A 25542-nucleotide genomic window follows, 5' to 3' on the forward strand; every position below is an offset into this window, starting at 1 on the left:
ATTCCCACCTATGAGTGAGAACATGTGGTGTTTGGTTTTTTGTCCTTGCGATAGTTTGCTGAGAATGATGGTTTCCAGTTTCATCCATGTCCCTACAAAGGACATGAACTCATCATTTTTTATGGCTGCATAGTATTCCATGTAGTATATGTGCCACATTTTCTTAATCCAGTCTATCGTTGTTGGACATTTGGGTTGGTTCCAAGTCTTTGCTATTGTGAATAGTGCAGCAATAAACATATGTGTGCATGTGTCTTTATAGCAGCATGATTTATAGTCCTTTGGGTATATACCCAGTAATGGGATGGCTGGGTCAAATGGTATTTCTAGTTCTAGATCCCTGAGGAATCGCCACACTGGCTTCCACAATGGTTGAACTAGTTTACAGTCCCACCAACAGTGTAAAAGTGTTCCTATTTGTCCACATCCTCTCCAGCACCTGTTGTTTCCTGACTTTTTAATGATTGCCATTCTAACTGCTGTGAGATGGTATCTCATTGTGGTTTTGATTTGCATTTCTCTGATGGCCAGTGATGATGAGCATTTTTTCATGTTTTTTGGCTGCATAAATGTCTTCTTTTGAGAAGTGTCTGTTCATGTCCTTTGCCCACTTTTTGGTGGGGTTGTTTGTTTTTTTCTTGTAAATTTGTTTGAGTTCATTGTAGATTCTGGGTATTAGCCCTTTCTCAGATGAGTAGATTGCAAAAATTTTCTCCCATTCTGTAGGTTGTCTATTCACTCTGATGGTAGTTTCTTTTGCTGTGCAGGAGCTCTTTAGTTTAATTAGATCCCATTTGTCAATTTTGGCTTTTGTTGCCATTGCTTTTGGTGTTTTAGACATGAAGTCCTTGCCCATGCCTATGTCCTGAATGGTAATGCCTAGGTTTTCTTCTAGGGTTTTTATGGTTTTAGGTCTAACATGTAAGTCTTTAATCCATCTTGAATTAATTTTTGTATAAGGTGTAAGGAACGGATCCAGTTTCAGCTTTCTATATATGGCTAGCCAGTTTTCCCAGCACCATTTATTAAATAGGGAATCCTTTCCCCCCTTGCTTGTTTTTGTCAGGTTTGTCAAAGATCAGATGGTTGTAGATAGCTGGCATTATTTCTGAGGGCTCTGTTCTGTTCCATTGATCTATATCTCTGTTTTGGTACCAGTACCATGCTGTTTTGGTTACTGTAGCCTTGTAGTATAGTTTGAAGTCAGGTCGTGATGCCTCCGGCTTTGTTCTTTTGGCTTAGGATTGACTTGGCGATGTGGGCTCTTTTTTGGTTCCCTATGAACTTTAAAGTAGTTTTTTCCAATTCTGTGAAGAAAGTCATTGGTAGCTTGATGGGGATGGCATTGAATCTATAAATTACCTTGGGCAGTATGGCCATTTTCACGATATTGATTCTTCCAACCCATGAGCATGGAATATTCTTCCATTTGTTTGTATCCTCTTTTATTTCATTGAGCAGTGGTTTGTAGTTCTCCTTGAAGAGGTCCTTCACATCCCTTGTAAGTTGGATTCCTAGGTATTTTATTCTCTTTGAAGCAATTGTGAATGGGAGTTCACTCATGATTTGGCTCTCTGTTTGTCTGTTATTGGTGTATAAGAATGCTTGTGACTTTTGCACATTGATTTTATATCCTGAGACTTTGCTGAAGTTGCTTATCAGCTTAAGGAGATTTTGGGCTGAGACAATGCAGTTTTCTAGATATACAATCATGTCATCTGCAAACACGGACAATTTGACGTCCTCTTTTCCTAATTGAATACCCTTTATTTCCGTCTCCTCCCTGATTTCCCTGGCCAGAACTTCCAACACTATGTTGAATAGGAGTGGTGAGAGAGGGCATCCCTGTCTTGTGCCAGTTTTCAAAGGGAATGCTTCCAGTTTTTGCCCATTCAGTATGATATTGGCTGTGGGTTTGTCATAGATAGCTCTTATTATTTTGAGATACGACCCATCAATACCTAATTTATTGAGAGTTTTTAGCATGAAGAGTTGTCGAATTTTGTCAAAGGCCTTTTCTGCATCTATTGAGATAATCATGTGGTGTTTGTCTTTGGTTCTGTTTATATGTTGGATTACATTTATTGATTTGCATATGTTGAACCAGCCTTGCATCCCAGGGATGAAGCCCACTTGATCATGGTGGATAAGCTTTTTGATGTGCTGCTGGATTCAGTTTGCCAGTATTTTATTGAGGATTTTTGCATCAATGTTCATCAAGGATATTGGTTTGAAATTCCCTTTTTTGGTTGTATCTCTGCCAGACTTTGGTATCAGGATGATGCTGGCCTCATAAAATGAGTTAGGGAGGATTCCCTCTTTTTCTATTGATAGGAATAGTTTCAGAAGGAATGGTACCAGCTCCTCCTTGTACCTCTAGTAGAATTCAGCTATGAATCCATCTGGTCCTGGACTTTTGTGGTTGGTAAGTTATTGATTATTGCCACAATTTCAGAACCTGTTATTGGTCTATTCAGAGATTCAACTTCTTCCTGGTTTAGTCTTGGGAGGGTGTATCTGTCGAGGAATTTATCCATTTCTTCTAGATTTTCCAGTTTATTTGCGTAGAGGTGTTTATAGTATTCTCTGATGGTAGTTTGTATTTCTGTGGGATCGGTGGTGATATCCCCTTTATCATTTTTTATTGCATCTATTTGATTCTTCTCTCTTTTCTTCTTTATTAGTCTTGCTAGTTGTCTGTCAATTTTGTTGATCTTGTCAAAAAACCAGCTCCTGGACTCACTAATTTTTTGAAGGGTTTTTTGTGTCTCTATTTCCTTCAGTTCTGCTCTGATTTTAGTTATTTCTAGCCTTCTGCTAGCTTTTGAATGTGTTTGCTCTTGCTTTTCTAGTTCTTTTAATTGTGATGTTAGGGTGTCAATTTTGGATCTTTCCTGCTTTCTCTTGTGGGCATTTAGTGCTATAAATTTCCCTATACACACTGCTTTGAATGTGTCCCAGAGATTCTGGTATGTTGTGTCTTTGTTCTCGTTGGTTTCAAAGAACATCTTTATTTCTGCCTTCATTTTGTTATGTACCCAGTAGTCATTCAGGAGCAGGTTGTTCAGTTTCCATGTAGTTGAGCGGTTTTGACTGAGTTTCTTAATCCTGAGTTCTAGTTTGATTGCACTGTGGTCTGAGAGACAGTTTGTTATAATTTCTGTTCTTTTACATTTGCTGAGGAGTGCTTTACTTCCAACTATGTGGTCAGTTTTGGAATAGGTGTGGTGTGGTGCTGAAAAGAATGTATATTCTGTTGATTTGGGGTGGAGAGTTCTGTAGATGTCTATTAGGTCCACTTGGTGCAGAGCTGAGTTCAATTCCTGGGTATCCTTGTTAACTTTGTCTCGTTGATCTGTCTAATGTTGACAGTGGGGTGTTAAATTCTCCCATTATTATTGTGTGGGAGTCTAAGTCTCTTTGTAGGTCACTAAGGACTTGCTTTATGAATCTGGGTGCTCCTGTATTGGGTGCATATATATTTAGGATAGTTATCTCTTCTTTTTGAATTGATCCCTTTACCATTATGTAATGGCCTTCTTTGTCTCTTTTGATCTTTGTTGGTTTAAAGTCTGTTTTATCAGAGACTAGGATTGCAACCCCTGCCTTTTTTTGTTTTCCATTTGCTTGGTAGATCTTCCTCCATCCCTTTATTTTGAGCCTATGTGTGTCTCTGCACGTGAGATGGGTTTCCTGAATACAGCACACTGATGGGTCTTGACTCTTTGTCCAATTGGCCAGTCTGTGTCTTTTAATTGGAGCATTTAGCCCATTTACATTTAAAGTCAATATTGTTATGTGTGAATTTGGTCCTGTCATTATGATGTTAGCTGGTTATTTTGCTCATTAGTTGGTGCAGTTTCTTCCTAGCCTTGATGGTCTTTACAATTTGGCATGTTTTTGCAGTGGCTGGTACCGGTTGTTCCTTTCCATGTTTAGTGCTTCCTTCAGGAGCTCTTTTAGGGCAGGCCTGGTGGTGACAAAATCTCCCAGCGTTTGCTTGTCTGTAAAGTATTTTATTTCTCCTTCACTTATGAAGCTTAGTTTGGCTGGATATGAAATTCTGGGTTGAAAATTCTTTTCTTTAAGAATGTTGAATATTGGCCCCCACTCTCTTCTGGCTTGTAGAGTTTCTGCTGAGAGATCAGCTGTTAGTCTGATGGGCTTCCCTTTGTGGGTAACCTGACCTTTCTCTCTGGCTACCCTTAACATTTTTTCCTTCATTTCAACTTTGGTGAATCTGACAATTATGTGTCTTGGAGTTGCTCTTCTCAAGGAGTATCTTTGTGGCATTCTCTGTATTTCCTGAATCTGAATGTTGGCCTGCCTTGCTAGATTGGGGAAGTTCTCCTGGATAATATCCTGCAGAGTGTTTTCCAACTGGGCTCCATTCTCCCCGTCACTTTCAGGTATACCAATCAGACGTAGATTTGGTCTTTTCACATAGTCCTATATTTCCTGGAGGCTTTGTTCGTTTCTTTTTATTCTTTTTTCTCTAAACTTCCCTTATCACTTCATTTCATTCATTTCATCTTCCATCACTGGTACCCTTTCTTCCAGTTGATCGCATCAGCTCCTGAGGCTTCTGCATTCTTCACATAGTTCTCGAGCCTTGGCTTTCAGCTCCATCAGCTCCTTTAGGGACTTCTCTGCATTGGTTATTCTAGTTATCCATTCATCTAGTTTTTTTCACAGTTTTTAACTTCTTTGCCATTGGTTTGAATTTCTTCCTGTAGCTCAGAGTAGTTTGATTGTCTGAAGACTTCTTCTCTCAACTCGTCAAAGTCATTCTCCGTCCAGCTTTGTTCCGTTGCTGGTGAGGAGCTGCGTTCCTTTGGGGGAGGAAAGGCACTCTGCTTTTTAGAGTTTCCAGTTTTTCTCCTCTGTTTTTTCCCCATCTTTGTGGTTTTATCTGCTTTTGGTCTTTATAACATTTTTTTCTCTAACTTACTAAGAATACCGTATATAATATATATATAAACCTAAAAAAATTGCATGTTAATAGACAGTTCATGTTATCGGTAAGTTAAATTTTAGAGGAGTCAAAAGTTATATGTACATATATATATATATATATATTTTTTTTTTTTTTTGAGGCAGAGTCTCGCTCTGTCACCCAGGCTAGAGTGTAGTGGTGCAATCTCGGCTCACTACAACCTCTGCCTCCTGGGTTCAAGCAATTCTTCTGCCTCAGCCTCCCGAGTAGCTAGGATTACAGTAGGCACCCACCACCATGCCCAGTTAATTTTTGTATTTTTAGTAGAAATGGGGTTTCATCTTGTTGGTCAGGCTGGTCTCGAACTCCTGACCTCAGGTGATCCACCTGCCTTGGCCTCCCAAAGTGCTAGGATTATAGGTGTGAGCCACTGTGCCTGACCATATGTGGATTTTTTGACTGTTCAGGGGGATGGGCACCCCTACCCTTCACATTGTTGAAGGGTCAACTGTATATATAGGGTTTAATACTATTTGCAGTTTCAGGTGTTCACTGGAAGTCTTGAATTGTATCCTCCACAGACAATGAGAGACTACTACACACGTGTGCTTAATTGAGATATAATTCACAAAACATACAATTCACCCCTTTTGAAGTGTATAATCCAATGATTTTAGTATGAGTTGTGCAACCATTACCACAATCAATTTATGAATATTTTTATCATCCCAAAAAGAAATCTCATACCTATTAGCAGTCAATCCTCATTTTACCCCAGTCTCCTTACTTGGAAATGACTAATCTACTTTCTGTCTGTATTGATTTGCCTATAGAGACAAATTGATTTATGCCTGGAGCACCATCACCGAAAGAAGAGGAAATGGATGCAAGCTTCCCAAAACAACAGATGAGTACCACAGCATGCAACTAAATAAACTGCATCTCACCTTCAGAACAGAGCTTCGTGGGTGGGGTGAGTGGGTGGGGGAGTCTGCTACTTAATTGGAATCAGCTGCTGCAGTACTAATTCATGGTCATCCGATTGGGCTCAATGACCTACCTGTGCCCTAAAACAGTCATGTTCATCTTTTTTTCTCTCCATGACTCAGTAGTTTCTTGAACATAGTGAGTGTTTAGTAAATAGTTTAATTGACTAGAATTTACTCCCCCACGTCAAACAAATTTTCAATCCATATTGTGTAATTAAAAAGGAGACCTTAGGTAGTGTATTCTTGACTAATAGAATAAACAAAAGTAAAGCTTAGAGTGAATAACTATGCCACTTAATATTAGTCAAATGTTCATTTACAGTAGAACGAGGGAAGGACTGTCTCAGCGATGACAGAAACAAAGCTCAAATTCCTTGAACAAAGAAGGGACTAATTTATTGCTTGATGTCACAAAAAAGTCCAAGGAGAGTTTGGCTTCAGGCACAGCAAGATCCAGAGACTCAGGAATCCCTCACTCTTGCTCCCACCCATGGCCCTGCTTTCCTCTGTCAGCGTCATTCTCTGGAAGGCTCTCTTTGGGAGTTTCCACCAATAGATTTAGGCTTTCACCCTATGAGATTAGTAACCCTAGAGAAAGGGGGAGATCCCTTTCCCAATAGTTCTAGCAAAAGTCTGGGGTTGATTTGAATTTGGTTGAGCTTAGGTCACAGGCCGACCTCTGAAAAACCACTGTGGTTTTAGGAGGAAGGACTATGTCAGTTTCTGAGGCTCCAGTTACATACCTACTCCTGAAGCCAGTGATGGGGTCAGCTCCCTTCTGTGTCATATGGACTAAAAGTGGGAAAGAGGTGATTGCCCAAAGGAAAACTGGAGTAATGTTACCAAAGAAAGAGAGAACAGACACCAGGCCACCATCAAGTACAGACGAGCACTGTAGCAAGCAGCTGAGTGAAATGCATCGCATCTTCATAACAGAGCCTGGGCTCTCCTTTACTGGAATCAGCCAGGTGCTGTATAAATGCACAGGAATCTGACCTACCAGGGCTCAAAACCAAGCTCTGAGCCCAATTGTACAACCTTGGGCCACTTTCCTGACATCTCTGGAACTCAAGTTCCTCATATGTAAAAAGTGGGGGAATGCAAGTTACCACTCTGGCTATTGTGAAGAGTAAGTGAAATAGATTTACGAGAGAATGCAGCTATCATAATCATGTGGTTAATGCTCACAAAACATCTTCTTTTCACTGTTCTCTACTTTTAAAACTTCCTTTTTTTGTCTTTTTTTTTTTAGAAAGAGTCTCGCTCTGTTACCAGGCTGAAGTGCTGTGGTGTGATCTCAGCTCACTGCAACCTCTGCCTTCTGGGTTCAAGCAATTCTCATGCCTCAGCCTCCCAAGTACCTGGGATTACAGGCACATGCCACCACGCCCAGCTAATTTTTGTAATCTTAGTAGAGACGGAGTTTCACCATGTTAGCCAGGCTGGTCTTGAGCTCCTGACCTCAAGTAATCCGCCAGCCTCGGCCTCCCAAAGTGCTGGGATTACAGGTGTGAGCCACTGCGCTTAGCCAAAAAACTTGCATTTTAAAGGAAGTTTTCCAGAACTGGGCTTGTTTCATTCAATAAGTGGATTGAGTTACAACTATGCACTTAGCTTCATGTAACACTGAAGGGAATATGAAGAAGAAAGAAGACAAATTCTGCTTATACTCTGATAGGACAACCTCTGCTATTTTCCTTCTGAAGCTTTGCAGAGAGCGGTGAGCAGTGAATTGTAATGAAAGGAGATTTGGGAGTAAAGACTCTGTGAGGTATTGAAGTCTCTAGGGGAACCTCATTATAGCATTCCTCTTCCCAGCTTGGATTCTGAACAATTTGAGAAATAAAAAGCAAATGCGAAGCACACAGAGGCCAAAGTATCACCTTTAGAACCAGTAAAGATGAATTGGAATTCCAGGCATGGCAGGCCAAGGCAGACGTCATCCTTAGAAGCAGAGTCCCTGGAGGGGAAAAGGAAGGAGATAAAGCTGAATCTAGCCAGCCAGGGCAAGTCACTTTGACACCCCAGAGACAGAAAGGGACCAGGAATATGGTCAGATGCAACTAGGAACTGGGGAAAGATGTTCCCGCATCACTGGTTTTTTCCGCTCCTCAGATGCGTGATGTTGGATGAGTCCATCAATCCCTCTATCCATTATCATCTTTTCTAAACCAAAGAATTTTACTAGATCATCTCTGAAATTTCTTCCAGGTCTACAGTAGTATGATTATATAAATTACTAGGCCCATAGTAAATCATCTAAGAGTTCATATGACCTTATTTAGAAAGGAAATTACAAATCTTTTACACTTGAATCTGGAATTGCTTTTATAAATGTGAAGCTACTATGACTTGAATTACACTTTTGTTTCAGAGGTTGACTTTATGAAGATCCTTAGGAAGTTTTAAAGTTTAATAAGATTCTTCTTCTTACCTTTAATCATCACTTTTACATCTCATTTGTGGAGAATCAAAAGTCACTGGAATCAAAAGTCACTGACCCACAAAGTGTCTTCCTCTTGCAAGATGGGCAAATGGATCCACAACAACATAAAACCCAGCATCACACTGACTGTTCAGGATCTGTTTCTGCTGGGTTGAGTCTCCTGGCCACCAGAATCCCAGAGCTTTCACCCAGGCTGAGATGCAAAAGCCACAAGCACAGTGGGGAGAGAGGAAAATAAGAGAAGGATCCCATCACTTTGAGATGTGAAATAAAGGAGAACCAACAATACTCTGTGCCTACTCATGAGCACCTCGGTATACTCCAGAACTTTCATTTCAAGAAGTTAAATAGGAACCTTTGTCCAGAGATTGGCGCAGATGTTCTCATTAGATCTTAACTTGAAGCCTCTTCTGCCAGTTCCTCCCTGTTTTTATAGTAAGTCTCAATGGTCCTGGACCCACAGCCCTGTATCATATGGAAAAATGATGCAGGCCGGGCACGGTGGCTCATGCCTGTAATCCCAGCACTTTGGGAGGCCGAGGCAGGTGGATCATTTGAGGTCAGGAGTTCGAGACCAGCCTGGCCAACATGGTGAAACCCTATCTCTACTAAAAAAAAAATACAAAAATTAGCCAGGCGTGGTAGCGAACGCCTGTAGTCCCAGCTACTCAGGAGGCTGCGGCAGAAGAATTGCTTGAACCCGGGAGGCAGAGGTTGCAGTGAGCCGAGATCATGCCACTACACTGTAGCCTGGGCGACAGAGCGAGACTCTGTCTCAAAAATAAATAAATAAAATTAATTAATTAATTTAAAATGATGCTGAACAACAATGAGTTATGTTCAACTCATTGAGAAGTTGTGTTGCCAAGAGTGTGAGTGTTGTTGGAAAGATTAATGAAAGGTTTGTGTTTCGGTTTGTGGCTTTGGTCACTGCTTGCCTCTCTGCCTCTTAAGCTGCCCATTCGATTCAAATTAAGCAGTGTTTCTCAGACTGTGCCTGCCAGCATGCTGTACGTGCAGCTGCTGCCTTCCATCCATCACAGCCTAACTTACCCCCACTCCAAATTCCAGGTCAGCCTTTCCTGATTGCATTCCTTGTCCCTGTCATGCTTCAAGCTGCCCTCCTTCTGGCTATTCATCACCCAGCAATTGTTGCTGTTAGCTGTCTTTCTCACATGACCAGTCCTGCAAAGTGTGCCAGACAGGAATGCCAGTGGGCTGGCTGCATGCCAGGATGTTGCCTGGAATTTGTTAGTGCTCTTAAGCACCATGGATAAATGCTGCTGGTGAAACCTGTGTGAAGTCAACTGCAATATCTAAGGACATCTAAGGCCCAGCTCTTTGTCTACGAAGTTAGAAATCATCCTTGAGTCTATGTCTGAGCTGCCATATGAACTAGTGCTTAAATATAATACAGACTCTTGAGTCAGACTACAGGGGCCTTCCAGCAGCCTGAGAAGTTACTTTAGCTGTGCTCCATTTCATACCTCCAAGAGTCATTTTGGGGACTGCATGAGTTAATGTATGTAAAGCATGTAGAACAATGCCTGTCACATTAAAAGCCCTAGGAGTGTTTGCTATTGCTATTTTTCCACTCACTCTGCTTATTGTGCTTAGATTGACCACTTCAGATCATTTATTTATTCCTTTAATCAATACTTACTGAGTGCCTATGATATTCCGGGCATTATGTACAGTGATCCATTTGCTTTACGGTAAGCCTTGGCATGGTCATCTGGAAATCCTTTTGCACTCTTGGTTGTACTTATTATGGAGGCAGTAAGACCCCAGAGAAGAAACCACTGACCAGTGCACCTAGACATGCTGATCCTTAGGCAGCCTGTCTTGAGGCTCCCATGCTCCCAGAACAGCACAGAAAGAACAGAGGCAGACAGGGGTCAGTGAAAGAGACAGTGTGAATTCAAGCAGATGTTGGCCCCTTCCCCTAATCCTCTTCTATCTGGAACTTTGAGGTATTTCCAGGCAAGGGGGAGGTTGGAGGGAGAATAGGGACAGAAGAAGGTGGAGGTATGGAGAAATCTTGCAAATGACTAAGCTTAACTTTATGCCAATATGGAAAGATAAAAGTTCAAAATGGAATTAAATTGATTTAGAGAAAATCTCTAGGGTAAAGCATATAAAATTGCTGATATCTGACAATTTTTGACATGCAAAAACATCAAATTGATGTTGTTCAACCTATAAAAGGTGCAATATTTCATGTGCCTCCTGAGTTCACAGAAAACATTCATAGTTGCCTCCTGCTTTAAATTTTTCACTGTCTTAGAAAAGCTCAGATATAAGAAATCTTCATCAAGACTTTCTCTCCTTAAATTGAAAACTAAAGACAAATATGGGAACATGGCTACCTGTGTTAGAAATTTGATGAATGATAGCTCAGAAGCCTAGATAACAACTGACATGTGGAAGTCTTACTTATTCACTCTATAAACCAACATCAACTGATTGGATTTCCTTTCTTTAGTCCAATTTCTAACTGAATCCTAGTAATACTCCGTCACAAAATATGTTTATTAAAAAGCTCAGCAATATTAGAGATTTCCAGAAATTTTCAAGGATCAAAGTAAATGGTAAGCTGTATTCCTGCCAATTTCTTCATCCTCACTAAACGTTTAGGTGTATTCTCATCTGGTTGGCTACAGAGAACAGGCACTTTTTTTTTTCTTGAAACAGTCTCGCTCTGTCACCCAGGCTGGAGTGCAGTGGCACAGTCTCAGCTCACTGCAAGCTCCCCCTCCTGGGTTCACGCCATTCTCTCGCCTCAGCCTCCCGAGTAACTCAGACTACAGGTGCCCACCACCACGCCCAGCTAATTTTGTTTTTGTATTTTTAGTAGAGACGGGGTTTCACCGTGTTAGCCAGGATGGTCTCGATCTCCTGACCTCGTGATCTGCCCGCCTCAGCCTCCCAAAGTGCTGGGATTACAGGCATGAGCCACCGCACCCGTCCCAGGCACATTTTTTAAGGGTGACTCTCTGTATCACCAAGATTGTAGACAGTCTATCTAAAATGAATGCCAATGCATGTGTTACACATCTTAAAAACAAGTGTACCCAATGTTCAAGCAAATTCTCCATCTAGAAATTTACTTGAAGAAGATAATTAAAGACATACATAAACATTTAGGTGCAATGGTTGTTATCAGTCAGAAAATAACTAGCACATTCAAACCAAGATAATTAGAGTGGTGTTCACTCATAAAGATGTGGCGTTGTAGAAAAACTGCAAGGGATGGTGCAGGTGCCCACGGCTAGCAGCAGCAGCAAAGCTATCGCCACCCTTAGGCCCAAAAGAAAGGGACAGGTTCTGAGAACTGGGAAGGAAGTATTGTATGGAGTTGGCCACCTTGAGAAGAGTGCTCTTTGGTTGAGGAGTACAGCCAGTTCTAGGAGTCCTCACAAGGAAGGAACCAGGGGACTGACACTCTAATCTCATCCTCGTCCCTCCAATCTCCTGCTGGGGAGAAGTGTTGCCTGAAGCTGACTGGAAGTCAGAGGGCAAAGGAACCAGTTAATGTAATCCCTGAAGAAGAGTAGAGCCGAGAGAAAGGTGGAAAAGGGTAGAAAGTGGATATGGAGGAATGAACAGGAGATCTGGCATAAAGATGTTCATGAAGGCACTGTTTATAACATAACATTAGAAATAATCTAAATGTCCCAAACTGGAAGGAAATATAAACAATTTAAGGTATATATACCAAGTGAAGTGCTATGCAACCATTCCAAATATTGATGCAGAAAAGCTCACAAAACTGTATAATGTGATTTACCTTTTCTTAAAATAGTATGTATGTATATAGATATGTGTTTTTCTATGTATTTACATACATACACAATAAATGCACACACATTCATAGGAAAAAAAGACTTAAAGTACGGCCAGGCACGGTGGCTCGTGCCTGTAATCCCAGAACTTTGGGAGGCCAAGGTGGGCTGAGGTCAGGATTTTGAGACCAGCCTGACCAACATGGAGAAACTCCATCTCTACTAAAAATACAAAAAATGAGCCAGGCATGGTGGCGCACATCTGAAATCTCAGCTACTGGGGAGACTGAGGCGGGAGAATCACTTGAACCTGGGAGGCGGAAGTTGCAGTAAGCTGAGATGGCGCCACTGCATTCCAGCCTGGGTGACAGAGCAAGACCCTGTCTCAAAAAAAAAAAAAAAAGACTTAAACTATATAAACCAAGATGTAAATAGTGGTTATCACAAGGAGAGTAGGATTATAGGTAATTTTATTTATATATTTTTTTCTTTTTGAGCAGGAAAAGTTTAATATAAAGAATTATTGACTATAACAGGGCAACAGAGAAACAAGGAGTTGGCTAGTTAAAAGTAAAGAGAATACCAAAGAATCTGAGAACGGCAGGTAGGAGCAGCCACAACCCCTACGTCTGAGATCAATTACCCAGGAAGAAGCCCTCTCAGAGCTCAGATCTAGATGTTGTTGGAGATGGTACAGCTGTGGTTTAGTAGCTGGCAGGGAAGTTACCATGCTACTGTGCTGCTGTGCTGCTGTGATGTTAAAACTTGCTTAAAATCTGTTCTCTAGGATGCTAGGGAACACTGTTCACTGGGAGGTGACTCACCGGAGACATCCTGCTACAAAACCAACTGACAGGTCAGGGTATGTGAGAAATGTCTGGCCATAGGAGCCTTGCCAAGATAGCACACTGGAACCAGGAAGGAAAACCCTGTCCTTCTGCAAGGTAACTCTGGCTCTCAACTCCAGCTCCCTGTACTGACAAATCTTAACATAAGTGCCAGCTGACAAAGGGAAAGTATAGAGAGAGCTCAGCTCCATTTTTGGAGAGCAAGTAATGAAGGATGAATTGGGAGCTGAGAAGCAATACATTGATAACTGGCACACACTCCAAATCTTACCACCTAGAGATACTACTTATGAACACACACAGATATCAGTATTGTTTATAACCTGTTATTTTCCTGCAATAGCGTGGTGTGGACAGCTTTACATGCCAATAAATATGATCTGCATCAACATTTTTGTTTGTCCAGTAGTATATATTCACTTTGCTTTATATAGCTGATTCCCTATTGGTTAATATTTAAATTGACTCCTATTTTTACTATTATAAATAATGCTGTGTTCAATATCTTTAAATGCTTATTTTATCATACTAAATTATTAGAAGTTGAATTGTTGGAACAAGTGTTCTATGTTAAATTGGTAAGAGTAAATGCTGGGTGCATTATTTATTTGTTTTAGCAAGAAAGGTATTTTTTCGTTTGGTGCATTCCTCAATAAAGCATAAAGATGCTACCTTAGACATCTGATATGGTATCCAAGTCAAATAAGGTCAGGTACCAGTGTGGTTCCAAGAATTTCTCTGGCAGCCATGTAGCCTGGCCAGGGAAACTAACTGGCAAAGATGGCATGTATCTACCCTGGCTTTTCACTAAAATAAAGTATAGGATTAAAAAAAACTTTATTTTTCAGAGCAATTTTAGGATCACAGCAAAACTGAGTGAAAGTGCAGAAGTGTTCCCATACACCCCCCGTCCCCGACCCAATCTCCACTATCAACATCCCATACCAGAGTAGTACACTTGTTAAAATTAATGAACCTACATTGATACATCATTATCACTAAAGTCCATAGTTTACATCAGGGTTCACTCTTGGTTTGTTCATTCTTTAAGTTTTGACAAATTTTTAATGACATGAACTCACCATTGTAGTATCATACAGAATAGTTTCACTGCCCTAAAAATCCTCTGTGCTTTGCCTGTTCATCCCTCCCTCCCCGTAGCCCCTGAAAACCACTGATCTTTTTCACTGTCTCTGTAGTTTTGTCTCATAGTTTTTACATTCTTCCAAAATGTCATATAGTCGGAATCATACAGTATGTAGCCTTTTCATACTGGCTTCTTTCACTCAATAATATGCATTTATGCATTTCCTTCGTGTCTTTTCATGGTTCTTTTTTTTTTTTCTAAAAGCACTGATTAATATTCCATTGTCTGGATGTATGTACCACAGTTTATCCATTCACCTACTGGAGGACATCTCAGTTGCTTTCAAATTTTGGCAATTATGAATAAAGCTGCTGTAAACATCCATGTGCAGGTTTTTGTGTGGACCTGAGTTTTCAGTTTATTTGGGTAAATATCAATGAGTATGATTGCTGGATCATATGGTAAGAGTATGTTTGGTTTCATAAAAAAGTACCAGGTCAGGCGCAATGGCTCACGCCTGTAATCCCAGCACTTTGGGAGGCCGAGGTGGGCGGATCACAAGGTCAGGAGCTCAAGACCATCCTGGGTAACATGGTGAAACCTCATCTCTACTGAAACCACAAAAAGTTAGCCAGGCATGGTGGCTCATGCCTGTAATCCCAGCACTTTGGGAGACTGAGGCTGGCGGATCACGAGGTCAGGAGATCGAGACCATCTTGGCTAACACAGTGAAACCCCGTCTCTACTAAATATACAAAAAAAATTAGCCAGGCGTGGTGGCAGGCACCTGTAGTCCCAGCTACTCGGGAGGCTGAGGCAGGAGAATGGCATGAACCCAGGAGGTGGAGGTTGCAGTGAGCCAAGATCGCACCACTGCACTCCAGCCTGGGCAAGACAGCAAGACTCTGTCTCAAAAAAAAAAAAAAAAACCAAACTGCCTTCCAAAGTGGCTGCACCATTTTGCATTCCCGCCAGCAATGAATCAGAGTTCCTGTTCTCCACATCCTCACCAGCACTTGGTGTCAGTGTTTTGCATGTTGGCCATTCTAATAGGAGTATGGTGGTGTCTCACTGTCATTTTCTTTTATTTTTTGAGACGGCATCTTACTCTGTTGCCCAGGCTATAGTGCAGTGGCACAATCACAGCTCACTGCAACCTCGACCTCCCAGGCTCAAGCAGTCCTCCCACCTCAGCCTCCCTAGTAGCTGGGACTACAGGCACATGTCACCACGCCTGGCTAATTTTTGTATTTTTTGTAGAGACAGGGTTTCTCCATGTTTCCCAGGCTGGTCTCAAACTCCTGGGCTCAAGCAATCCACCTGCTCTGGCCTCCTAAAGTGCTAGGATTGCAGACATGAGCCACTGTGCCTGGACTCAGTGTCATTTTCATTTGCATTTTCCTGATAACATATGATATTGAACGTCTTTTCATATGCTTACTTGCCACCTGTACATCTCCTTTGGAGAGGTAACTGTATAGGGCTTCTGCCCATTTTTTAATTGGGTTGTTCATTTGCTTATTGTTGAGTTTTAAGAGTTCTTTGTATATTTTGGACAATAGTGGGTTTTTTTTTAATTGGATGTGTCTTTTGCAAATATTTTCTCCTGGGCTTCTTATTCTCTTGACATTATCTCTTGAAAGAGTTTTTACTTTTAATGAAATTCACCTTATCAATTACTTCTTTAATGGGTCATGTCTTTGGTTGAACCTAAAAAGTCATTGTCATACCAAAGGTCATCTAAATTTTCTCCTATGTTATCTTCTAGGAGTTTTATAGTTTTGCACTTTAGATTAAAGTAAATTATCCATCTTGAGTTAATTTTTGTAAAGGATATAAAATCTCGGTCTAGATTAATTTTGATCCATGTAAGTGTCCAGTTGCTCCAGCATCATTTGTTATAAAAACTGTCTTTATATTGTATTATAGGATATTTAATTTAGGATATTAAACTAATAATCCTAACAGCTCCATTGTCTTGCCTTTGCTCCTTTTGACTATATTTATGTGGGTCTATTTCTGGGCTGTCTATTCTTGCCCATGATCTATTTGTCTATCCTTTGACAATAAGTTTCTCACCATAAGTATGTTGTTAGCTATCAGTTTTTTTGTTTTTTTGTTTTTTTTGAGACAGAGTCTCGCTCTCTCTCAAGCTCCAGCCTGCACCCCAGGCTGGAGTGCAGTGGTACAATCTCGGCTCACTGCAAGCTCCGTCTCCCGGGTTCATGCCATTCTCCTGCCTCAGCCTCCCGAGTAGCTGGGACTACAGGCGTCCGCCACCACGCCTGGCTAATTTTTTGTATTTTTAATAGATACGGGGTTTCACTGTGTTAGCCAGGATGGTCTCCATCTCCTGACCTCGTGATCCGACCGCCTCTGCCTCCTGAAGTGCTGGGATTACAGGCGTGAGCCACCGCGCCCAGCCAGCTATAAGTTTTTGTAGCTGTGGGGTGTGTGTGTGTGTGTGTGTGAAGGGTCTCACTCTGTTACCCACATTAGAGAGCAGTGGTACAATCTCGGCTCACAACAACCTCCACCTCCCAGGCTCAATTGATCCCAAGTGGGTGGGACTACAAGAACACGCCACCACACCTGGCTTATAGCTGTTCTTTATCAAGTTGTAGATGTTCCCCCTTATTCCTCATTTGCTAAGAGCTTTTATCATGAATTGATGATAGATTTTGTCACATTTTTTTGCATCTATTGATATGATCTTATGATTTTTCCCCTTTTATCTGTTGTGATGAGTTACATTAATTGATTTTCAAGTGTTGAACCAACCTTGCATGCCTGAGATAAATCCCACTTGAAAACTGTTAGACTCAATTTGCTAATTTTTTTAATGAGGAATATTTTCTTGGCAAAGTTTTTTCAGAAATTGTTAAAAATGTAATTAAGCCATATGAATCTAGTCCTATCATTCTAGTCCTATAAATTCTAATTAAGATATCTTGGTGGTTATATGTGGTATGTTTACACTACTAATATTCACATGTAAAGCCATTACACAAATAAATAATTAATGTTAAAATTCAAATGGTTTGTCTTATTTCACCACAGGGTGAAGGTTAGAAAATTGTGAAGTCTGCATTTAAGTCCACATTAGTTGTATTTTAACACTATCCCAAATTTCATACAGGAGAATGGTTTATATAAAAGACTATGTAAAATTTAGACAAAAAGGTTGTATGTAAATTAAGAGAACAATCCACTTGAAAAATGAAAAGCAGAAGACAGCTAGCTGATCACTAATGACACTTTGTTTAAAATTAAAATAATCACATTGATCTGATAGCAATAATGGCCTTTAATTTTCAAAAATAAATGTTTTGCACTAGTCTTGCCATTCATTATGCTGTTATAAGTCTGTAACATCCAGTATACAACCATAATTTGAAATCCAGACAAATCCTCAATACACCAAAACTCACACTTGAATGTTCTACTTTAATATCCTAAGCAATATAGAATTACATACATGATAACAAGAGAAAACACTCCTTTAGCCCTGCCTTAAATTAAGAGGAGGCACACAAAGTACATGTGTTACATTTCAATTATGTCAAAAGACAATACAAATCTGTTGGTTAGGTATATCTCTGTTCACAGAATAATACCTGATCTACCTTCTTTCCCAATTATTTTATTTTAAAACCTTAACGTTGTTAGTGTCAGGAAATGGAATAAATAGTGCCTATTCACAAATCAATTGCATCCAGTTTTACAATATGTAAAAGATCCTTATAATTACCTTTTGTTGAATTGGTATACCATAGTCCACTGTAAAACTGAAGGAATGATGTGGCAGTCTTCAAGAATTTTACCTACAAAATGAATGTGCACACTTTGGCACATTCTCTTAGCTTTAAAAGTTTATTTAAGGCCAGGCATGGTGGCTCACACCTGTAATCCCAGCATTTTGGGAGGCCGAGGCAGGAGGATCACGAGGTTAGGAGATTGAGACCATCCTGGCCAACATGGTAAAACCCTGTCTCTACTAAAAATACAAAAATTAGCTGGGCGTGGTGGTGCACACCTGTAGTCTCAGCTACTCAGGAGGCTGGGGCAGGAGAAATGCTTGAACCCAGGAGGCAGAGGTTGCAGTGAGCCAAGATCGCACCGCTGCACTCCAGCCTGGCAACAGAGCAAGACTTTATCTCAAAAAAAAAAAAAAAAATGGTTATTTAAAAATGGAATTCAGTAGATTAACTTCTAAATTGTCATCTCAGATTTTGAATCTATAAAAATTCATCACATTGTTGTTGGGACAAATTGAGATAAGGCTACAATTTTTTCCAAGTTAATATATTGAGAAAATAGAACTGTACTTCTACAATAAGTCACTATCGTTTATTTTTTTAAAGCAAATCAGTGAAAGAAAAAGAAAAACCTTTGGTTCACTTATGTATTTATGAGTGGAAAAAAATTATAACGTAAATTTCACTCCTTAAAAACTTAGGTACAAATTACGGCACTACAGATAACCCTCTATTTGCTTCTTTTGTTTCACATGGAGACCTTGGAGATTCAACTCATTTTAAGAGACCTAAGTATGAGTCCTCCAGGGAAATATTACACAAACTGGAAGCATCTTGGAACTTTTAAGTATATTCCAAAACATATATTTTTATGCATGCTTTAAACAAACAGTATTTTTTGAAATAAGAGAATCTAAACAAAAAGTATGATGAGCACTAGCATTTAAGTTTTCTGACTTTAGCATTTAAGTAGTCTGACATAGAATTCATTAGTAACCAAGCTGCCCTAAACATGTACAATCTGAACCATGATTTGTTAAATATTACACCCTGCTTCCCCAGAATATTTAGGCTGGTCATAAAGTTAAAAATGTGTAAGTAAGTACATAAGCATCATCAGTTATAGACAGCCTCTTGTATAAATTGCTGTTTAGCAATACACAAACTGCTTCAAAGATTTATGCTTATGGGTAGACATTCAATTATATCAATAAAATAGCATGTCCTGGAAATATGAGCACATTTTAAAACATACTACGATGATTCTGACCACAACAGTCCCACAGTATGACTGAGTAATAACAAGAATCTATTTTAAAAGCAAAAAAAAAATTAATCAGCATAGTGAATGATTGATTCAACATAGCTCCCAGGGAACAGACCAGTCACCTGATTGAAGACTCCTTCATAAAAGCCATCAACATTCTTTATAACATAAATGACTGCACCCTCCATAAATGACAGCTCATCATCCTTGTCTTTTGTATAATCATACACTGCAATGATGTTCTCAATATAATTCTTTGGGGACCTTGCAGTATCCTTATCTGCATATGAAACATTATACTGAACTATTGCAGCCTCATTGTCTTCATAATCCACTGGAGTGGGTGGTGGTGGAGGTGGAAAGTCATCAAACATGAGAATGTTATCTGGTGGTGTCGGTGGTGGAGGAGTTAAACTATCTAATAATAGGGGGTGAAGGTATAGGTACAGCTATGTGAATACTAACACTACTGCTTCCTCTGTTTTCTTGACTTCCCTTCCTCCACTACTTTCATTGTGTGCCTTGGTTTCTGATTTAATGAAGCTGAACTGCCTGGACTATGATGACTTCCAAACCTAGCAGGATGCATCATATAGTCATTAGGAACAGTTGGGGGTTTAATGGGTTCCAGGGTTTTATAAGGAGTATTCTGTCCCAGTAATCCCTGGCCTCATATGGGAGGACTTGGTGGTTTTGGAAAGGATTTTTTTCTTGTTCTTGGCAGTGTGCCAATTCTTTTTTTTTTTTTTTTTGAGACAGAGTCTTGCTCTGTCACCCAGGCTGGAGTGCAGTGGCACGATCTCAGCTCACTGTAACCTTCGCCTCCCAGGTTCAAGCAGTTCTCCTGCCTCAGCCTCCCGAGTAGCTAGGATTACAGGCACCCGCCACCACACCTGGCTAATTTTTTGTATTTTTAGTAGAGATGGGGTTTCACCGCCTTGGCTAGGCTGGTCGTGAACTCCTGACCTCAGGTGATCCACCCACCTCGGCCTCCCAAAGTGCTGGGATTACAGGCGTGAGCCACCACGCCTGGCTGGCAGCGTGCCAATTCTTGCAGGCTGGTTATTTACATGCTTGGCACCATGGCTCCCATCATTCAGAACCGTGTAGGCAATAGGTATCCAAACATACCTTTAAGACGCTCCATATTTGCAGGTGCTATTATTTTGTGAATTCTTGATGTAATCTTATTTGTTGTCCAAATACCAATATCTCTTTGAGCTACTTTCTCTTTATTAATATCCACAGTCTGTGAGATATGATTGATGAAAGACTCCATTCTTCAAAGTTGAAAGGCTTGGATGTTCACCAACTGGAGTGCATTGTTAGGCACTGTAGTTTTTTTGGTAAGTGACACTAACTGGAGGTCCGGTTATGTGGGCTTTGGTCTCTTCTAAAGCTTTTCTCTTGTCTTCACAGTAGTTCGCCACCTGGGTCAGGTTCTGGTAACTCTCTATCAGCGCCCTCTTGTGAGACAGGATCTCCTCCTCTAGTAACATCTGCAGCTCTGCCATTTTCCACCCTTCTGTATCGGTTCCTCTTGCATTAAAGAAACAGAGGCAGAAAGTTCTACTGAGGCTCCCAGCACCTCATAGCCTGGATCCAAACCACCTTACCACCTAGTATTGTCAATTTGTTAATATTTTGTTGAGGATTTTTGTATCTATGTTCATGAGAGTTATATCTGTAGTTTTCTTGTAATGCCTTTGTCTGATTTTGGTAGTAAGATAATTATGGCCTCACAGAATGAGTAAAGAAGTACTACTTCTGCTTCTATTTCTAGAAGAGACTGTAAATAATTAATGTAATTTCTTCCTTAAATGTTTGGCAAAGTTACCAGTGAACCATCTGGGCTTTCTGTTTTGGAAGGTTATTAACCATTGATTCAATTTATGTAGTAGACACAAGTCTATTCAGATCATCTATCTCTTCTTGCGTGAGTTTTGGCAGATAGTGTCTTTCAAGAAATTGGTCCGTTTTTATCTAGGTCATCAAATTTCTGGATATAGAACTGTTCATAATATTCCTTTATCATCCATGTATTAATAATATCTATGGGATCTGCAGTCATGTACTCTTTTTCATTTCTGGTATTAGTCATTTGTGTTCTATCTCTATTTTTCTTAGCTTGGCTAGAGGCTTATTACTTTTGTTGACCTTTACAAAAAACTAGCTTTTTTGTAAAAACTGATTTTATTGACTTTCTCTATTGACTTCCTGTTTTCAATTTCATTGATTGCTGCTCAAATGTTTATTATTTCTTTTCTTCTGTTTACTTCGAATTTAATTTGCTCTTCTTTTTCTAGTTTCCTTAGGTGGAAGCTTAGATGATTGATTGTAGATTTTTCTTCTTTTCTAATATATTTATTTAATGCTATAAGTTTCCTTCTAAGCACTGCTTTCACTGCATCCCACAAATTTTGATAAGTTGTATTTTCCTTTCCTTTAGTTCAAAAGATTTTTTAATTTTTCTTGAGATTTCTTTTTTGACTCGTGTTATTTAGAAGCGTTTAATCTCCAAGTATTTGGGGATTTTCCAGCTATCTTTCTGTTATTGATTTCTAAGTTTAATTTCATTGTGGTCTGAGAGGAGATTATTGTATGATTTTTATTCTTTTTAATTTGTTAACAATTAAATGGGTCTGCCTTGGTGAATGTTCCATGGAATCTTGAGAAGAATCTATCATCTCCTGTTGATGAAGTAATCTACAGATACCAACTACATCCAGTGCTGTTGAATTCAACTATGTACTTACTGATTTTCTGTCTCTGGTATTTGTCCATTTCTGATACAGGGGTGTGAAAATCTCCAACTATAATAGTGGGTTCATCTATTTCTCCTTGAAATTCTATCAGCTTTCACTTCATGTATTTTGATGTCCTGTTGTTAGGTGCATACATATTAAGGATTATTATGTCTTCTTGGAATACTGACCCTTTTATCATTGTGTAAGTTGGTTTCTTTTCTTTTCTTTTCTTTCTTTTTTTTGAGACAAAGTCTTGCTCTGTGGGCCAGGCTGGAGAGTAGTGGCATGATCTCTCACTGCAACCTCTGCCTCCCAGGTTCAAGTGATTCTCCTGCCTCAGCCTCCCAAGTAGCTGGGATTACAGGCATGTGCCACCATGCCCAGCTAAGTTTTTTATTTTTAGTAGAGGCAGGGTTTCACCATGTTGGCCAGGCTGGTCTCGAACCCCTGACCTCAGGTGATCCACCGGCCTCAGCCTCCCAAAGTGCTGGGATTATAGGCATGAGCCACCACGCCCAGCCGGTTGGTGGATTTTTTTTTTTTCCTCTTAGTACTTTTAAATATTTCACTCCATTCTCTTCTTGTTTGCATGGTTACTGTGGAGAGGTCATACGTAATCCTTATCTTTGTTCCTCGAAAGGGAGATTATTGTTTCTCTGGCTCTTTTCAAATTTTTCTTTGCCTTCATCTGAAATTTGAATATAATATGTCTAGTTGTAATTTTTTTCTTTTTTTGGCATTTATCCTGCTTGATGTTATCTGAGCTTCCTGGATCTGTGCTTTGGTGTCTGACATTAATTTGGGGGAAATTCTCCGTCTTTATTGCTTCAAATATTGCTTCTGTTCCTTTCTTATCCTTCGGATATTCCCATTTATGTATATGCTACACTTTTTGTAGTTGTCCCACAGTTTTGAATGTTGTGTTCTGATTTTTCAGTCTTTTTTCTCTCTGCTTTTCAGTTTTACAAGTTTCTATTGCCATATCCTCTAGCTCAGAGATTCTTTCCTTAGCCATATCCAATCTCTAATGAGCCCATCAAAGGCATTCTTCATTTCTGTGACAGTCTTTCCATATCTCTAGCATTTTTTTAGAATATCCATCTCTCTGTTTCTGTTATTTGTCTATTCCATGTTGTCTACTTTTATCATTAAAATCCTTAGCTTATCGATTATAGTTTTTTTGGGAGAATTTGTATTATTTTTATTATTTTTATGTACAGAAAACTGAACAGCGTACATTTAACTGACTTTGGTGGCAAGTTCTTTAGCCTTTGCCTTTTCCATATGGGCAATGTGAGCCACAGACTTGGGACCCAGGGCCTTGCCTCCCCAGTGACAGCGGATCTCATCGGATCTGTCGTTGTAATTGGTCCTGATAGCTTCCACCAGCTTAGCCAAAGCCCCTTTGTTTTCCGAGTTAACCTGTGTGAAAGCAACATTGGTGCAGGTCTTCCTGTGGACTAGACATCCCAGCCTTGCTTTCCTTTTGATAACACAGTAAGGGACCTCCATTTTATGGCACAGGGCAGGCAGGAAGACAACCAGCTTGATGGGCTCCACATCCCGTGCAGTCACCACAGGCTGAGCCTTCTTGTTCTCCACCAAGGTGGTGACGGTGTTAACTCCTGCTCAAAGGACAGGTGGTCTCTTAGTGGGGATGCCCCCTTTGCCCGGAGCTTTCTTCTCAGCCAGGGCCAACAGCCTCTGCTGCTTCTCTTGCTTTGTCTCTGGGCCAACTTAAACAGCTGAGTAGCTGTTTGGCCTTCCAGGGCCTGGGTGAACTGGTTAATCGCAAGAGGCACTTTCAGCCGCTTATAGAGAATGGCTCTCTGCCCTCATATAGCGGGGACATTTCACAAAATGACTGAGGTCCCTTTCAGGCCAGATGTCCTATCCAATGCCAAAATTCTTAGGCTTTTTCTCAAACAGGGGATTCACCACTTTCTTGGCCTCCTGTTTCTTTATGACAGCAGGGGCCAGAGCCACCTTTTTGCCCTTGGCCTTCTTTTCAGCATCTTGGGTGGCAGGAGGAGAGAGCAATTATAGTTTTTTAAATTCCTAGTCAGATAATTCCAACATTCCTGTCATATCTGAGTCTGGTTCTGATGCTCATTCAGTCTCTTCAAACAGCGTTTTTTGCCTTTTAGTATGCCTTTTAAGCTTTTGTTAAAGGTGAACATGGTGTACTGAGTTTTTTTAAAAAAGTAAAGTAAATAGGATTTCAGTAATGCAGTGGTAAGGTGTCAGGGCGGAGGGAGAGGAAGTGTTCTATACTCCTACGATTAGGTTTCGGTTTTTATTGTTGTTGACTTTGTTTCTTTCTTTTTTTTTTTTTTTTTTTTTTTTGAGACAGAGTCTTGCTCTGTCACCCAGGCTGGAGTACAGTGGTGCAATCTCAGCTCACTGCAACCTCTGCCTCCCTGGTTCAAGCAATTCTCCTGCCTCAGCCTCCTGAGTGGCTGGGATTGTAGGCATGCACCACCATGCCTGGCTAATTTTTGTATTTTTAGTAGAGACGGGGTTTCACCACATTGGCCAGGCTGGTCTCAAACTCCTGACCTCTGGTGATCCACCCGCCTCAGCCTCCCAAAGTGCTAGGATTACAGGTGTGAGCCACTGCACCCAGCCTGGTCTCAGTCTTTTGTTGAGCCTGTGCCCCTGCACTGTGAAGTTTACAAGTGCTTTTCAGGTGTTTTTCCTCTTAGGTGAGACAAGATAGCTAGAGGAGGCTGGAGTTGGGTCTTTCACTTCCCCCAGGTAGGTTAGGCCGTGATAAAGCCCCAGCCAGTAGGGCTCTGGTAAAATAGTTTCTCCTAAGGCAGGCCTTGTTAGGAAGAATAAAACAATCTGGAGTATTTCAAAATGGTTCCTTTTTCCTCTCCCCCTGCCAGAAGCACAAAATTTATGATCTAATATATGTCTAGTTGCAATGTTTTTGGCATTTATCTTGCTTGATTTTGAGCTTCCTGGATCTGTGGTTTGGTGTCTGACATTAATTTGGGGGAAATTCTCAGTCATTATTGCTTCAAATATTGTTCCTATTCCTTTATTATCCAATAACATTATCCAATATTTATTGTGAGGACCTGGTAGAGTTCTCAGAAGTAAAACTCACAAAAGTGTGCCCCCATCCCCACCTTGACTGGGTCTCCCTGGAATTTTTAACTCTCAGAGCTGCCCACACTGAGCCTCTATTAATTAATCAATTACAGTTCAGTTATCCTGTCACTGGTTCCGCAGAGGTTTCTGCTCCAGTAAGTTGTGATTCTGTTTCTGCCTGTCTGTCTCTCCAATCTTTGAGGCAGCAGTTTGCCCTGTGATCTCACTCTCTGACACATCTAAGAAGAGTTCTCGATTTTTCAGTTTGTTCAGCTTTTTACTTCTTGTAAGGCCAGCGTGGTAACTTCTAAGCTTCTTACATGCCAGGTGGGAAACTAGAAGTCCTATCTAGGTTTTTTAAAAATTCACGCATCATATGCAATTTATGTAAAATTGACATATATTACTTATATAGTAAAGAAAAAGGCTCGTTTTTGCTTTTGTTTTTCCTGCTTAACATGTGCAGTTTCTTCCTTAGCAAAGCTCCAGTCAAAGGCTTCTAAGGCTAGACTCTATATAAAGAGCAAACCGGATTTGGGAAATACTATTCTACTATAGACCATGCTTTGTCATAATGGCT

At 40.4% G+C, this 25542-nt stretch overlaps 1 protein-coding gene and 1 pseudogene across 1 annotated transcript in view; one reads left to right on the forward strand and one right to left on the reverse strand.

Annotated features, from left to right (window-relative positions):
- The window catches only part of LOC129487858 (uncharacterized), a 31824-nt gene extending 25944 nt beyond the window's left edge, over positions 1 to 5880 (forward strand). Inside the window, exon 3 of the mRNA XM_063645565.1 lies at positions 5770 to 5880. Within this exon, the coding sequence (XP_063501635.1) occupies positions 5770 to 5847 (78 nt within the window). The 3' untranslated portion in view covers positions 5848 to 5880. The remainder of the gene's footprint in view (positions 1 to 5769) is intronic.
- Positions 5881 to 19181: 13301 nt separating this feature from the next.
- LOC129487855 (abl interactor 1-like) lies at positions 19182 to 20702 on the reverse strand (annotated as a pseudogene).
- Positions 20703 to 25542: the final 4840 nt, after the last annotated feature.

Source organism: Symphalangus syndactylus, chromosome 8, assembly GCF_028878055.3.
Source record: "Symphalangus syndactylus isolate Jambi chromosome 8, NHGRI_mSymSyn1-v2.1_pri, whole genome shotgun sequence".
NCBI lineage: Eukaryota > Metazoa > Chordata > Mammalia > Primates > Hylobatidae > Symphalangus > Symphalangus syndactylus.